At 51.3% G+C, this 16,169-nt stretch overlaps 1 protein-coding gene across 2 annotated transcripts in view; it reads left to right on the forward strand.

Moving 5' to 3' along the window:
- TRPC4AP (transient receptor potential cation channel subfamily C member 4 associated protein) overlaps positions 1-16,169 on the forward strand; it is a 73,319-nt gene that overhangs the window by 56,030 nt on the left and 1,120 nt on the right. Inside the window, exons 9-18 of one of the 2 annotated variants that reach the window (XM_082643897.1) lie at positions 2,600-2,742; positions 5,643-5,774; positions 7,875-7,933; positions 9,523-9,624; positions 11,028-11,111; positions 12,185-12,275; positions 13,357-13,497; positions 14,084-14,192; positions 14,812-14,924; positions 15,939-16,145. In XM_082643897.1, coding sequence (XP_082500023.1) covers positions 2,600-2,742; positions 5,643-5,774; positions 7,875-7,933; positions 9,523-9,624; positions 11,028-11,111; positions 12,185-12,275; positions 13,357-13,497; positions 14,084-14,192; positions 14,812-14,924; positions 15,939-16,145 — 1,181 coding nt within the window. Of the gene's footprint in view, positions 1-2,575; positions 2,743-5,642; positions 5,775-7,874; positions 7,934-9,522; positions 9,625-11,027; positions 11,112-12,184; positions 12,276-13,356; positions 13,498-14,083; positions 14,193-14,811; positions 14,925-15,938; positions 16,146-16,169 lie in introns of both variants that reach the window. The other variant, XM_082643896.1, reaches the window with a different exon arrangement.

Raw genomic sequence — 16,169 nt, forward strand, 5'->3', positions numbered from 1 at the left:
TTGTATGATTCTATTTATATAAAATGTCCTGAATAGGCAGTTCCATAGAGACAGAAAGTAGTCTAGTAGATGCCTGGGGCTGTAGGGGCTTGGCGGGAAATGGGGAGTGACTGCTAATGCGAACAGGATTTCTTTTAGGGGTGATAAAAATGCTCTAATATTGATTGTGGAGATGGCTGCACAATTCTGTGAATATGTTAAAGGCCAGTAAATTGTACGTTTGAAAGGGGTGAATTGTATGGCATGGGAATCATAGCTCAGAGCCTTTTTTTTTTTTTTTTTTTAAAGTGAGTGTGCCCCAGGGTACAGTACAGATATATGGAGGGTGGTACCCACTTTAGTCAGTATTGTGGAGCTGAAGAGATTTGGAGGGAAGCACAGGCCTCTTAAACTAGTTTTTCCATCCTCATCCTTGGGAATCACTTCGTTACTAAGCTCTGGCCATTGCTTTCAGGACTGTGATTCGTGAAAATAGTTATCCCAGAGAGTTTCTTGTCAGGCCTTTGCAAACCAGGCACCAAAAGTTGGCAGTGACTCGGCAGAATCCAGGCTGCCTGCATCTCTCTTTCTCCACAGACGTTCATTACTGAGGAGGGCTCATGCGCCATCCGCCGCCCCTGCTTCTTCCACAGACGTCCTCTCCCACAGTCCCCCCCAGACCCCCAAGCTAGGTGATGAGGACGCTGAGGCGCTGGAGGCTACATGGCAGGTGTGCAGCAGAGGTGCGATTCTGCGTGATAGCTCTTCAGATTCTCTTTACAAATCAGTTGACTCTTAAACTGTTCTGGGAGTGGGGCCAAGGAGTCCCAAGACGTAAATTGAGTAATTATGGTTTTCCTCCCAACATGCAAGAAAAGATATGTGAATAGATAGAATTTTCTCAATTAGATTTTTTCCAGTAAATTTTTCTTAGTCTTTGCTGGCTGTCACTTTCGTTGTCATTAAGAGCTTGCAGATTAAAAGGAAGAAAACATATAGCGAGCAAGCATTAGCAAATACTCAGAGTTCGTTTTCTACTTCTGTTTAACACATACTTGTATGTTGGGTACATGTGCCCTGCATTTTTTAAGCACTTTCAACATATTAAATCATTTAATCTTTGCAGTGTTGGTAAGAGATAGGTTGTTGCCATTATTTCTGTTTTACAGATGAGGATGGATACTGAAGCATAGACACATCAACAGACTTCCCCAAAGCCACCCAGCAGTCTGGCTCCGAGTCCTTAACCCCTGTGCTGCACTGCCTCTCTGTCCTGCTTCGTTCAGCAGCTGGTCGTCTTTCAGCTTTTATATTAGTGATGTAACATGGCTGGAAAAAATAGTTCTAAGTCTGTAGGGTGGAGTAAGTTAGGTTTTTAGGTCATGATATCACCGTACAGAAATCATAACTGCATGCGCCTCACCCGAATATATCTCATGACCACTGCTCTGTACCACATAGACTTTCTGGCCTTTTCAAAAGGCCTCTAGGGCAACAGTTCCAATAGGAATTAAAAAGGACCTTAGTAGTTACTGATTCATCCTTTCACCTTAAAGATGAGGAAAACTAAGGGGAAGTAAATCCTAAGGTCTCCTGACTCTGACCTTTTAAAATAATAGGGACCTAAGAGTGAGGCTTCCCAAGAATCAGGTGCTGGGCTTTCTTGTGTCCTCCTTCACTCCTCACAGGAACTCGAGCCGACCGCTGCAGCACTACTTTTCTTCCCGTTTACAGAACGCTTGAAAGCCTGCCGAGGAGGTGACTTGCCCAGGGTCACACAGCCAGCAAGTTGTCGTTCCACAGCCGCCCTCAGTCTTCATCCCTTTGCTCTGCCCCCACTCCCGAGAGTACCCTCCAGTGCGGCCTGCGTGACCCACTGAGACTTCTTTGTTAACTGGGTAGTAGAGGAAATGAGATGGTTTACCTAAAGCCCAAAACCCAATGCCTGACACATATCGTGTCCATGAATATTAGGTAGCTTTTGCTGTTGTCGCTAATAATGAAATTGGGTAAAATGAAAACCTGCTAGTAGATAATATGTTCATCTGTATCACTAGTATCGATTGTGATGCCTCGTCTGCCTTAGGAAACTTTCCATGGCTGTTTGAAAAACAGGAGGGAAAAAAATCTTCAAAAAGCCTCCATTTTAGTCCTTCAGCAGTGCCCCCTTGTGGCATCTAAGCAGAGGGACCAAGTACTCAGAGTCCCTTGTGACCTGAAGAGAATTTGACACAGTTTGCTGCTGGACATCTGTCTGGGCAGTTTCTCGGGGTGGGCGCGGTGGGTCTGGTGGTGGCAGGAGAAGGGATTTGGGGGCAGGGCATGGATCAGGTTACTGGTTGGCTGTGTCACAGTATTTTTGCTGAGTGTTAAAAGCCGGTGGGATACAATTGCAGAGTCCATGTTCCTAAGTTTCTAAGCTTCCCTGAACCCGGTGGCCTGGAGAGAGTTTTGTGGCTTTCAAAGTCTCTGTCACAGACTCAGGGCCCAGTCTGATGGCTCCGTTACCTCAGGTCTGTTCAGCGCAGGTTTGAGGGGCAGAAACGTGTTTCCTCATGAGCAGTGATTGAACCCTCTCTCCTGGTGGCTGTCTCAGCCTCCATTGTGCTCCCTCCTCCAGGGGCTTCGGAGGACAATGGCCTGCCTCACGCTTCTCCTAGGACCCAGCTGCCTCAGTCAATGAAGATCATGCATGAGATCATGTACAAACTGGAGGTGCTCTATGTCCTCTGCGTGTTGCTGATGGGGCGCCAGCGAAACCAGGTGGGCCCTTCCGCCACGTCTCAGAGCAGGAGGAGCCGCGGGCAGACTCTTCCCAGGCACCTGTTAGGCCGCCCCTCACAACGCCTCTGTCTCTGGCCAGCAAAGCGAGGGGTTGGCTCCCTTATCCCTGTTTTACACATCAGGAAACCGGTCGGATTCCGGGGCTCATAGTCTTTCCACTGTACCTTGCTGTGGGCATCATTTCTAGACAGAGCATTGGTGCCCCGGGCAGGAGTGGGCGGCTTAGCCATGTTATCTGACCTTGTTAATGTGCAGAGTAAAGGGTGGGTGTCTGCCCTGTAGATGCACTGGAGGAGTTGCCAGTCTGATGGGGGCTTGGGGTGGTGGGTCGGAACTGTGTCAAGTTATGAAAACTAGGCAACTGCGGGGGGGCCCAGCCATGCTGAGGTTCCTTGAACCTTGAAGCAGTTCCAGGAGGGAGGAGCAGGGGGGAGGGGGAGGGCTCTAGAAGTATGCAGCACTCCTCAAGGTACATAAGCGGCCCACTCGCGCTCCCTACGCATTCTCCTAGGGGTGAAATGAGGCCTGGGGGGAGGGGTGGGCTGAGGGAAGGGGGAGCCGGGAGCTCAGCAGTCCTTGAGCACCTTTCTCAGTTAAGGACTGTACTCTCACACAGCTCTCTGCGAGGTGGGTGCAGTTATCACAGGTTTACAAGTGAGGAACAGTTTAGAGAGGGCAGCAGGGAAAAGACCGGCCGAAAGATGACGTCTGGCCCGGCAGGGTCCTCAAGAAAGCGAGGAAGCCAGGCATGCTGACCCTCAAGGCAGCCTGCCAGGTAGAGGGAGCAGGCCCAGATGGGAAGTGGGTGCGAGCCTGCCTGGTGGGTTGGTGGAACAGTAGGGAAGCTGGGGCATGGACAGGAGCCAGCAGCGAGGAGAGGTGGGCTGAGGGGTCACGCGGGGGCCAGGTTGCATTGGGCTTTCATAGGCCATTTAAGGGCTCTTGTGTTTATACTCTGAGTGCAATGGGAAGCCATCCTCCGGCTGCTGTGCGAAAGAGCTCACAGTAGCTAGGACCAGCATGTTTGTGGCAGGAGTGGTGAGAGGTGCTTGCGTTCTGGATCTATTCTGAAGGTAGAACAGGTAAGATTTGCTGATAGGTTAGGTGTGGACATAAGTGGAGAGAGGAGTTAAAGGTAACTTCCTTACCTCTTTGCAAGCAGGTGGGAGGAATGGTTTGCCATTTCTTGACATGGTTAAGACTGGTGGGTAAGGACTGGAGGGGCAGACGTCTGAAGGGAGGAAGGGGAGGAGTTCAGTTTGAACAAGGTAGGTTTAGGTGTCTGTTAGAACTGGCATTTGGCTTCCCTGCACCTGGAGTTAGGGGAGAAGAGAGGCCTGGAGGTATAACTTTGGGCGTCGTCACCCTGTGGTTGGCATTTAAAACCAGGACGCTGGATGAGATCCTGCCCTGATGTCCACAGCACTGGGGCTCCTTCCTTTAATATGGGATATAGTTCTTATAAAAAACATTAGTCATGATATCTTAACCTGTGTTGAGTGCTTTTTCTTTTTTGAGGCACTTTCACAGTCATTCATATTTGAATTTGAGGTTATTTGGTAAGTTATACAGCAGGTGGTGACCTCTACCCCACTTGATGCTTGTGAAAACAAAGAAACAAAAAAGGGCCCTGCCCTCAGTCATCTCAGGCATCGTGAGAGCCAGGATGTAAACTCTGCTGCCCCGACTCTTCTTTCTGTCCCCTCACCATGACAGTTCCCTGCTCCCTGAGCCTTCCTGTTACCAAGCTTCTATGAATCATTGTGGTCTTTAGTTAAACTGTGATCACAGCTGCCGCTTCCTTGGGAGGGACCTTCAGCTGGCCCAGAACCCTACCTTCCTGAGAACCAGTGTTATGCTGCTGTGTCCTCATTTGCACAGTCAGCATTCACTGAGTTCCTACTGTGTGCTAGGCACTGTGGGGACATGGATTCACAGACCCCGCCTACACCAGGACAGCAGGGGGAACAGTTTCCCCGGCCAGGTCCCCCAGAAGGCTCCTCCTTGGAGTGACCTTATTATTGTGCACTCGGGCCAGGTTCTCTGACCAGTCTTGGCTAAGTTGAAATCACTAGACTGGAAATGCTCACCAAATGTCATAAGTTCCATCCCTCTGGTGCTAATGAAAATAATCAATACAACAGTCCTTTTTTCCAGCGCTTCCTGTAAGTCAGACCCTGAGCTTCCCCCACATGACCTCATTCAGCCCTTTCAGCAGCTTCATCAGCCCTCATTTTCCATCAAGGGACGCAGGCTTAAAGAAGAATGTTGCCCAGAGTCACAGCACTGTCAAGTTCTGGTCTCCCAAGATAAACACCAGCCTGTGGTGGGCAGGGAAGGGACAGGCTTTCAGATCAGAACACCTGAGTTAGGGTGACATTTCCACCCCTGCCTTGGCCACATCAGTCCTGCTAAACTTTCCTTTCCTCTGTAAAATGGGAATTAGTAAGCCCTGGGGCTGTGCTCTGGACTAGACATACGTTTTCTGACTTTATCCTTACAACAGCCCTGAAAAGTAGTAATAGTTTTGTTTTATGTTATGTAAAAAATTATTTTAATAGGTCAGTAATTCACATAGCTCTGTATTAAAAGGTGTAAATGAGTATAAGTGAAGCCTTTCTCCCCTCTGATCCTGAACATTCAGGGTTCTCCCATGAAGCATCTGATTTTACCAGTTATTAATGTCTCCTTCTAGAGAGTTTAAGAGCATGTTTGTGCGTAGTGGGAGCGGTGGTGAGGGTAGAGCAAGTGTGGCTGTTCTCTTTAAACATCAGCAGTGCTTTCTTCGTCCGGAAGCCTTATGGGACCTACCTGCCCAGGCTTTGATAGGCCTTCATAGCACATTTGTCTTAATGCTTTTGCCTTCCTGCCCCATCCAGGTTCACAGAATGATTGCGGAGTTCAAGCTGATCCCCGGGCTGAACAATTTGTTTGACAAACTGATTTGGAGGAAGCATTCAGCATCTGCCCTTGTCCTCCACGGTCACAACCAGAACTGTGACTGTAGCCCGGTGAGCAGGGACCCCGGTGACAGATGGGCTTTGCTTGCCAGAAGTAGTTGTTTCAAGAACTGCTGTTGGCCCTTTGAAATTCCGTTCTTTGAGAGTAAAGCAGAAACTGAAAGTCATAGCCTGTGTAACCCCATAATTGGAAGCCACCTTGGGGAAGGATCTGAGCCCCACCCTTCACCTATCCAGACATGCCTTTTGAGGCCCTCCAGCCAGCCTTCCCTTGTTCACCTCTGGGCAGGGCACTCACTTTCCTCCAGACAGGGCCACCCTCTCTGCTACGGAACAGCAAGTTTTTCCTCATTCCGTTCTCTATCCCATTGTAATTTACATCCACTGATACTAGGTTTGCCTTCCAGAACCACGCCAGTGGTCTGCCTCCAAAAAGGGCTTTAGGAGGTTTTCTCATTTTTAAGGGCCAAGGGCTCACCTTTGCTTGGTCTTTCTCACGGTGCCCTAGAGGGCACTGAACTGCGAGTCAGGAGCCCTGTTGTGCCACTCAGCTTTTTGAGAGAGCTTGAACAAGTCACTGAATCTCTGAGCCTCTGTTTCTTGCAAAAGAAAGATCATCGGCTATCAGCATGAGGGGGAAAGTGCCACACGGCCACCAGGCCCAGTGACATGGGTCCTCCCTGGTCTCTAAGCTACATTCTGGGGACTTTCCTCAGTGCCATATCTTCCAGTTTACTGTTTTTCTCCTTGGCTTTGTCAGATTTACCTTTTAGCACATCCATTTGAATTAATTTCAAGTGAATATATTGTGCATTTCTAGACATTTTGTCTGGATCTTTGTCAAAAGCTACGTGGTCTTTTATTCATTATGTTAATATTTTGTTCTTCTGTTGCATTTTCTGTCTTTAATTTTACCTCTTTAATTATTCATAACATACTTTTTGATAGTCTTTTTTGGATTGCTCATGGGGAGCTACTTGTGTCTGAGTCTTCAGACTCACCTCGGGGTGGAGTGTTGCCTTGTGTTCTGTACTGTTTGTAGAAGGTCACCTTCAGGGGAGGGGGAGCTTGTTTCCCCTGTGAGTACGTGTAGCCTGGGCCCTGGAAGTAGTCCTATAGAACATTTGGCTTTTGTCTGCCAGGTACTTCAGAGGGCACAGCATCCCAGGGCAAGGTTTCATTTTGAGTGTCTGCCCTCCCACTCTGGTAGTATGAGCCCAGGGTCCTCCTGGGGACCTGGGGGCTCCCCTCCACCACCAGCAGCACCCTGGCAGAGACAGGCTTCTTTGCCAGCTCCCTGGGCTGGTAGGTGGGGTTTTTCTAACCCTTTTTTCACCAAATGTATACATTCTGCAGGCTTTCCATGCGCCCAAGGTTCTGTCTGGTCCCTGCAGAGCATTGAAACCCAAGCCCTGGCCCGAATAAGTCTCATTTCCACTTCTCCACCCACCCAGAGTTGCCAGCCATCAGCTCTCGTGGTCACTGCTCTGAACTCGGTCCTTTCATTTCTGATTCTAGTGGAATTTCCTTTCTTTCCTATGAACTTAGCCTCACATTTAAAATAATTTCAGTTATTTATTTTTAAGACTTAAAAAAAAAATTAATTTATTTTATTTTTGGCTGCGTTGGGTCTTCATTGCTGCCCGTGAGCCTTTCTCTAGTTGCGGCGAGCAGGGGCCTGTGGTGCGCGGGCCTCTCACTGCGGTGACCTCCCCCGTTGTGGAGCACAGGCTCTAGGTGCACGGGCTTCAGCAGTTGCAGCTCACGGGCTCTAGAGCGCAGGCTCAGTAGCTGTGGTGCACGGGCCCAGTTGCCTCGCAGCTTGTGGGATCATCCCGGACCAGGGCTTGAACCCATGTCCCCTGCATTGTCAGGTGGATTCCCAACCACTGTGCCACCGGAGAAGCCCAATTTCAGTTATTTTTTATCCAGTATGTTGGGGTGTTTTTAACAGGAAGGGTCTACGTTAGCTTAATCTCCTGTTGGCCAGATGTGGACAAAGGATTTTCTGACTAAAGAGAAGTCCTCACTGTGCGCGAGGACAGGGGCTCAGAGAAGCAGAGTGACGTCCAGACTGTCAGCAGAGCCTTTTGTTTTCTTTTGGAACATTGTGACTGTGGTTTTAACATCGAGGATGCACATGTATTTTAGGACATCACCTTGAAGATTCAGTTTTTGAGGCTCCTCCAGAGTTTCAGCGACCACCATGAGTAAGTACAAGCCGTCCCTGGGAGGAGAGTTGTTTCGTTGTCTTTTCTTCTCCCTTTGTCTCATCGCTGACCTCGGCTCAGGAGGACCTGGGCGCCGTGAGAGCCACTCTCACCTCAGGGCAACCGCATGGGGCTGCACTTCGTGATCAGGGCTGCCATTTGTGCAGCCCTTCCTTTATGCCAGGCCCTACACTGAGTTTCCCCTTGCCCCACAGCCACCTTGGAAGTGAGTGTGGAAGTCGCTGGCCCCTTATTACCCTTGGGGTCAATACAGCTCTCAACCGTCTGTCCCTCTGAGCCAGGAGCTTGGCTATTCGCAGGGGCCAGCAGGAACCTCAGATGGCCAAAGTGGGCTGAGTATTGACATGTTGAGCAGATGGAATATTCTTCACCTGTACAAGGAGATGTACTCTCCCCCGTTTTCCTTGAAACACACTCTGCCCTCTTATTTTAAATGTCCAACCTTTGGTGGAGAATGTATTGGAGAATGATTCTCTGATATAAGGAAAGTGCAGGGGAGGGGTAAATGGCAGCTGACCTTGGCGTTGGTGAGACCTTGGTGAGCTGGAACACACAGGCAGCCACTGCTCAGCTCTTAGCAGCTGTTGGTGTACAGGAAACAAGGCCCAGTGTTGCATAGCTTCTGAGTTTTTCCCCCAAGGAAAGCCAGAAATTAAGATTTATGTGAAAAGTCCTGATCTTTAAGTGCTGGTTTATATTCTTTTGAAATATTGTATAAGCTAATAGGACATGCCTGAGGACACATGTGACCTCAGGGGCCTTCACTTTGCAGCTTTTGTCTGGATCGTGTTGATCATCCTCTTTGAGAGGTTCTCTGTCTGAAGGACTCAAGCTCCAGCAAGTATGTCAGCCCTGAAAAATGGCACCAATATGTTCTGAATGTGTCCTTTTTTTCCTGAAGAATTGAGCCCCTAGCTTTCATCAGACTCTTAGATCTGATGGGTCGTGTTCTCAGGCTTGGATTTTATATATTCTAAAGCAGTGTGAAAATGTGGGAGCATTGTTTATGGGAGTGACATGATCAGATTCCAGTTATCTGAAGATCACTCTGGGTGCTGTGTGTGGGATTGACTCCTGTGGGGAGACCATTTAGGAAGCTGGTTCTGTCCACATGACTTGGGTGACGAGAGGCCTGGATGTGAAAGGGAAAGGAAGGAGGGAGTGTCACAGCCGACTCAGGCCTCCTGGTGGGAATGCTGGAACAGGGCCAGTCTTGAGGAGTAAAATGATGAGTTTGATTTGGACATCACTGAGTTGAAAGTGCCTTTGAGAAATTAAATAGAAATGTTCAGTGGCAAAAGAAAGGCCTAGAGATGCTAAGGAAAGGGGCCTCATAAGTGGACGTGGCAGGCAGAGGGTGGGCGTTGGGGCCAGGGAGACTCCCACAGCATGAGAGCAGTGGGCTGCGTGCCCTGCCGCAGAATGCTGGCTCGGGGTAAGTGGCGTTGGGGGCGGGTACCCCGGGGCTTCTTGGATTCCCTCCACAGCAGATGGGCAGGGGACTAGCCCAGTGTTGATGCGGCAGCCACAGTTCCTGTCCTTTACCGCCTCTAACATATTTATTTCAGGAACAAGTATCTACTGCTCAACAACCAAGAGCTGAATGAACTCAGCGCCATCTCTCTCAAGGCCAACATCCCCGAGGTGGAAGCCGTCCTCAACACTGACAGGTGAGCATGGCTGGGGTGCATCTGTGGCCCACAGCCCACCCTGGTTTCCTGCAAGTCCCAGGGCTCCCAGGTGGGTGCACACAGGTGTGTGTACTTGTCCTTTCTCACTCACATGTAGCTACAGTGTCTTGAGGGCTCCTGTGTGCCAGGCACCGTCCTCCCGTCACCTGCATTATCTCATTGGAGCCCCACAGCAGCCCTTGGAGGGAAGCGCCATCGTCGCCTCCACTTTACAGACTGGGGAGCAGGGGCTCAGAGAGGTCACCTACCACAGGTCATATATACTCGGCTCTCTCCCCTGTCACTCAGCTTCATTGACATGCTCCTTTCCTGCCCTCTGCCAAGTCCCATTAGCTGGGTTATACTTGTCTCACTTTCTAGAGCGGAGCAAGGAAGTCACAGGCTCACAGGGGTCAGGGGAGGGAGGACTGTATCCAGCAACAGGAGTTGTAATTCTCCAGCCTTTTTTGATTGTTTGTTTGTTTTTACTTTTTTTTTTTTTTTTTTTTTTTTTGCGGTATGCGGGCCTCTCACTGTTGTGGCCTCCCCCGTTGCAGAGCACAGGCTCCGGATGCGCAGGCCCAGCGGCCATGGCTCACGGGCCCAGCCGCTCCGCGGCATATGGGATCCTCCCAGACCGGGGCACGAACCCGTATCCCCTGCATCGGCAGGCGGACTCTCAACCACTGCGCCACCAGGGAGGCCCCTGTTTTTACTTTTAAAGTAGCAGAAATCTTTGTTCAACTGAAACTGAATATAGTCCCACCCTAATACCTGTAGTGGGTGAATAGTAGAGCTGCTCTATTTGAAGGAGGAGTTTAAGGACCTAGAGTCCCTGGCTGCTTGGCCCTCTCTCCCCGATAATGCAGCCTGAGTCATTTCCTCACTTACTGTCTTTGCTTCCTAGACCAGGAAGCTGAGGCCCAGAACCTCAGGTACTTGTCCAAGGCCAGCTGGAGCTGAACCTGGGGCCCAGGGTACTCCCTGCCTCACCCTGTGGGCACGGACTTTGCCCCATCTGCTAGACTCTGTCGTGGTATTTCAAACCCACTTTTGTTGTAAGCAGCCCTCTCACCAGCAGTGCTGAGCCCTGTGTGACTCTGGTTGTGGCCTCTGATCACTTGTCAGTGAGTTTGGGCAGGGAAAGCTGCCCTGAGATGTAGTGAGAATGCACTTGGCTATTCAGTTGTGAGACTGCAGGAGTCCTTAGGGTGCTCTGGACCCAGGTAGAGCAGGAGGACATCTTGTACGTTTGGAAATGTCACCATGTTTTTTTACCCACCTAACCCAGCAGAGACACCCAACCCCAGGGCCCCAAGACACAGTCCTTTGGCCAAGTGGAAGTTGGCCCCTGTCAGCCTCTCAGATCTGCCCCCAATATGTTCCTGTCTATTTTATTTCAGGAGTTTGGTGTGTGATGGGAAGAGGGGCTTACTAACTCGTCTGCTGCAGGTCATGAAGAAGGAGCCAGCGGAGTCATCTTTCAGGTAGATCTGGGACACGCACCTGCCACTCCTGAGGGCCCAGGAGCCAAGTGTTTCTTAAGCTGTTAGAATTACCTTCTTTAGTCACCAGCTTCTACTCCGGACATCTGGTTACTGTCAGGGAGAGGGAGTTTGCCATCTCCCTTGTGTTGACTCAGCACGTACTCACTAGCTTCTGCTGCGTGCCACCAGTGTGTTTTAAGAATTGACCAAGCATTCACCAAGCACGTGTTCTGTGCTGGTGCTGGACAGGTGGGGGAGAAATGGGAGCTACAGTCCCTGCCCACATGGAGTTGCCTGGGTTGTGAGAAACAAGCATGAAAAGAAACCTGTGTGGGGGTTGCAGTGTGGAAAGGCTCGGAGCCATGACCTGCCCCGGGAGCCGTGGGAGCAAAGGGAGCTGGTGGGGCGGGTGCGGATAGGGAGGGCACCTCAGTTCCTTAGACTCATCTAAGTTGAGTCTTAAAGGCTGCAGACAGCAGTAGCAGGTGAGGGAGGCATTCCATCAGGGTGGGTGTGAGTTGTCAGTAGGCTCCATCCCCAAGGGTCCCCTGTCAACTCAGCCTGCTTTGTCCTGACGTCCTCTTATGGATCCCAACTGTGCCCTCCGGGGCCACTCAGTCAACATCAGCCACCTCGTCTCTAGGACAGCCCATCAGAAGTGAGCTCGGTGGTCTGTCCACAGGTCTGTCAGGTTCCCTTATGCATTCCCAGCCCCTCGCTTCCATGTCCTCCTATTCCTCTGAAGCGGCAGAGGCTAGAGTGTGTTTTCACACGTGATTCACAGGGCCAGCCCTTTGATCCTAGATGCTGCCTTCTCCAAGACACAGCTCCTTCCAGACGAACCACATGGAGGACTATTCCCCCCTGAGCTGTCAGATCCCTGAGGATGGGGACCCTTGATCTGTCCCCAATGCCTAGTATGAGGCCCGATGCCTAGTAGATAGACGTTCAGTAAATGTCTGTTGGATAAATGAAAAGACAGCAGACATCTCCCAGCCCCTTGGTGAATAGAACATGGGCCAGAAGAGGGCAGCCTTAGCCACCTGGGCCAGGGGTCAACATTTGGGTCGCAGGTTTTGGCAAGCCCGGGCTGTGGAGAGTTTCCTCCGAGGGACCACCTCCTATGCAGACCAGATGTTCCTGCTGAAGCGAGGCCTTCTGGAGGTAATGGCCCGGAGGAGCCAGGGTGTCGGGTGTCCCTCTCCCCAGCCCCATGTGTTGCTTTCCTGTCCTGAGACCTAGACAGCTGGCAGAGCAGACCAGATCTCTTTATCGTAAAATGCCAGTGCAGATCGCCCTGGTACTTCCCCATAGCTGTCAACTCTGGGTTCCCCATGGGTGCCTAACGGGTGATTGAGGGATCTGGGGGTGGCCATGGAGGATTATAGGAGTCTGTAAAGTTGCTCAGCAAGGCCTTTTGACCCTGAGGATATTTTGCTGCTGACTAAAAGTTAATTTCCCTTTCTTGAAAAATGGCCTCCATAAAAAGCAAAATTTACGAAGGGAGGTAGGGCAAAATGTCCAAGGTTACAATTGGGTAAAAAAAAAAAAAAAAAGGATACAAATAAGAAACTGATCCATGCATTGTTTTAAAAATCCGTAAGGAAAAGAACTGATCCAAATTGGTATATACAACTTCAAGAAAATAAAAATGAAAAAGGAAACAGTTTAACTGTCGTAGAAAACCTTCTCAAGGAGTTAATTGCTTTATGTTCTTGATAAAAGTTCACTGACTTTAGTGTGAACTTCTTCTTTTATTAACATAAAGACAAACCATGGGGTCAAAATGTGTCTCGTGTTCTTAAACCCTGTGCTTCACTTGAATGGCTTCGGTGCTCGGGCAGTGGCCAGTGTTACCTCTGGAGACGGCCGCCTCCCTGCGAGCTGGAGAGCCTAGCCGTCTTGCAGACACTTTAGCTCGGACCTGGGCAAGCAAGAGAGGTGGTGGCTACGTAGCCCAACCTCCCCCCACACCCGACTTCCTGGTGAGGTGTGTCAGGCCCGGCCCTGCCCTGGGAGCCACCAGTGTCCTCAGATGAGAATCTATAGACAGGAGAGCAGGTTCCATCAACCTGGATGCTTGCTCAAAGCTAATGCCACGTGGTCTGAGCTATGTGCCAGGGCTGGGGGAGGCCGGCGGTGGGCAGCTTAGATGAGCGCAGCCTGGGGGCAGCAGCCATATGTGCCTGTTGGTCCCCGGGATCAGCCGCCTTCCTGCCTTCACCCTGTCCTCTCCCACCCCCAGCACATCCTCTACTGCATTGTGGACAGTGAGTGCAAGTCGCGGGATGTGCTCCAGAGTTACTTTGACCTCCTGGGGGAGCTGATGAAGTTTAATGTTGATGCATTCAAGAGATTTAATAAATACATCAACACGGATGCAAAGGTAAGTCTAACCCAGGGTTCCGTGGGGTTTGGCACATCATCCAGAAGTTATGTTGGAGCCCAGTCTTCAGGTGCTGGTTTTAAATTGCAGAGTCCTGGGGAGTCAGCGGATAGTTGTCAACAAACATTCATTAGCCCTTGCTGTGTGCCAGGCACTGTGCTAGACCCTGGGTACACAGGGATGAAAGTCTCAGCTGCTTGTGGGCAGGTGGGCTTGGAAATGGGTCTGATGCAGTGTGCTGGGTGCCATGATGAGCCCCAGAAGGGCAGGACTGGGCCCGGTGTGTTAGGCTCACAGGATGTGTGTGGCAGAAACCCAGCTCAGACAAGTTGAAGTAAAAATGACAGTAGACCCTTCAGTGCAGAAAACACTGGACATAGCGTCAGAAGGTCTGAGTTGAGCTCTTTTGCTGGGACTGCTTATTAGGTGGTGAGGGCAGGGCACAGGTTTGTCCGAGCTTCAGTCTTCCTGTTGGAAACAGCTGGGCCAGGGTACGGGGATACCCCCTGCAGTGACTGCACGCCCTAGGCCTTGGCTGTCTCCAGCCGAGAGCCCACCGCCCCCGTCAGCCCAGCTTCCGCTCCAGTTCCAGGTGTTCCTGAAGCAGATCAACAGCTCGCTGGTGGACTCCAACATGCTGGTGCGCTGCGTCACTCTGTCACTGGACCGATTCGAAAACCAGGTGGACATGAAAGGTAAGAAAAAGCCGTAATGCCGATGAATCGGTCCAGTGTGGCTGCGATTGGTGTCAAACGCCCAGCCTCTAGCAAGGAGACAGAAGTGTCTGGAAGTAGCTGCACCAAACACTCACATGGTTGGGGTCAAGGCGGTGGCTCTCAGGGTGATTTTCTTGGCTTTACTTTTATCATCCATGCTTCCTCTAATAAGCATGTGTGACATTTTAATGGCAGGTGAAAAAAAAAAGACACTGTTTCCAGCAAAATGCAAAAAACAACACACACCCTTCCTCTCCTGGCCTGGACTTGCCTGGGATGAGAGGCCCCCAGGTGGTGAAGCCTGGGGAGGGCCTCTGGGAGAGACGGTCCCCAAACGTGACCGAAGGAAAAGGTGGAAGCAAACTCCTGGCAGGGGCTCTAGTGAGAATGCAGGCTTTAGCCGGGGTGGCAGGGCAGCTGGAGGTTTGTTCCTGCTGCAGCCAACCTTTCCTGTAGTTGTTTTGACAGTGGGGGCTCCCAGCTTCAGAGTCAGAGCCCCAGGGGGGCTTGACTAGAAGCCTGGGTGTCAGGCCCCTGGGCCTGAGCCGCAGACCAGCTTCCACACCTGCTGCTCACACCTCTGCCTCTCTGTCCCTAGTTGCAGAGGTCCTGTCCGAGTGCCGCCTGCTTGCCTACATATCCCAGGTGCCCACACAGATGTCCTTCCTCTTCCGCCTCATCAATATCATCCACGTGCAGACGCTGACCCAGGTGAGAGGCCCTGCAGACCTGCCACAGGGAAAGGGAGATTGGAAGCAGTTACCCTCATCCCAGAGCCACCTTCACCCTAGAAGTGTTGGGTTGGCCAAAAAGTTCGTTTGGTTAATGAATACATTCACTAAAGTTCTTGGTGAAAATGAAAAATGTGTCTTTTTACTTAAAACTGAACAAACTTTTGGGCCAACCCAATACACCTCCTGAGACCCATCCCTTGGTTCCTGGGAAACCCTCCCAGCTATTCTGAGGACTTTTCTCCAATAGGGATCAGTGCCCCATTTTACAGAAGGGGCCTGGGGAGGGTGCAAGGCTCCAAGGTCACAGATGGTTTGGGGCAGAGTCAGGATGGGCACTGAACTCTGACTCCCAGTCCAGTGCTCTCCGAGCCCAGCCTCCTGTGCAGACTTTGGGGTTGGACCTGATGTTGACTCCCACCTCCTTCAACAGATAACTGTGCAGCCGACCCTTTTCCGAGCTTCACACCCCTCTTTTCTAAAATGGGGGTAATACTCAGAGGTTGTTCTTTCATTCCTTCGTCTAACATTTACCGAGGCGAGACCCTGGGCTGGGGATGCACAGTGAACGAAACAGTCTGAGACACTTGAGGAAGCTGCCTGTCTAGTGCTGAGTGAAGCGGAGTGAGACACCTGGATCTGATGCGTTCACCCCGCCACCCCAGGGATCGAAGCTCCTGGGAAGAAGCGATGCCTGAGCTGGTTCTGGAGGAAGAGTGGACTCTAACTAGACTGATGATACCGTTCCCACCGGGAACATCCCAGGGTGGGGATGGGGGTGGGGTGGGGTGAGGGACCAGGAAGGCACTTGGGCCAGGATGCGGGCATCGTTCCTCTCCCCAGTCCTCTTGTCAGCTTCCTGCAGGGGCAGTGCAGTGCGTGGCCCCTGGACTCCGCCAGGGACACGGTCCTCCCTGCCCAGTGGCACCCCCGCTCCACCGGGGCCCCTGGGGCTGCCGGCACGTGCGTGACCTGGATGGCCTGGTGCTTGCAGGAGAATGTCAGCTGCCTGAACACCAGCCTGGTGATTCTGATGCTGGCCCGACGGAAAGAGCGGCTGCCCTTGTACCTGCGGCTGCTGCAGCGGATGGAGCACAGCAAGAAGTACCCTGGCTTCCTGCTCAACAACTTCCACAACCTACTGCGCTTCTGGCAGCAGCATTACCTACACAAGGACAAGGACAGCACCTGCCTGGAGAACGTGAGTGCCCCGCCCCTGAGGGGT

This window comes from Mesoplodon mirus (genome assembly GCF_964341445.2).
Source record: "Mesoplodon mirus genome assembly, chromosome: 15".
Classification (NCBI taxonomy): Eukaryota; Metazoa; Chordata; class Mammalia; order Artiodactyla; family Ziphiidae; genus Mesoplodon; species Mesoplodon mirus.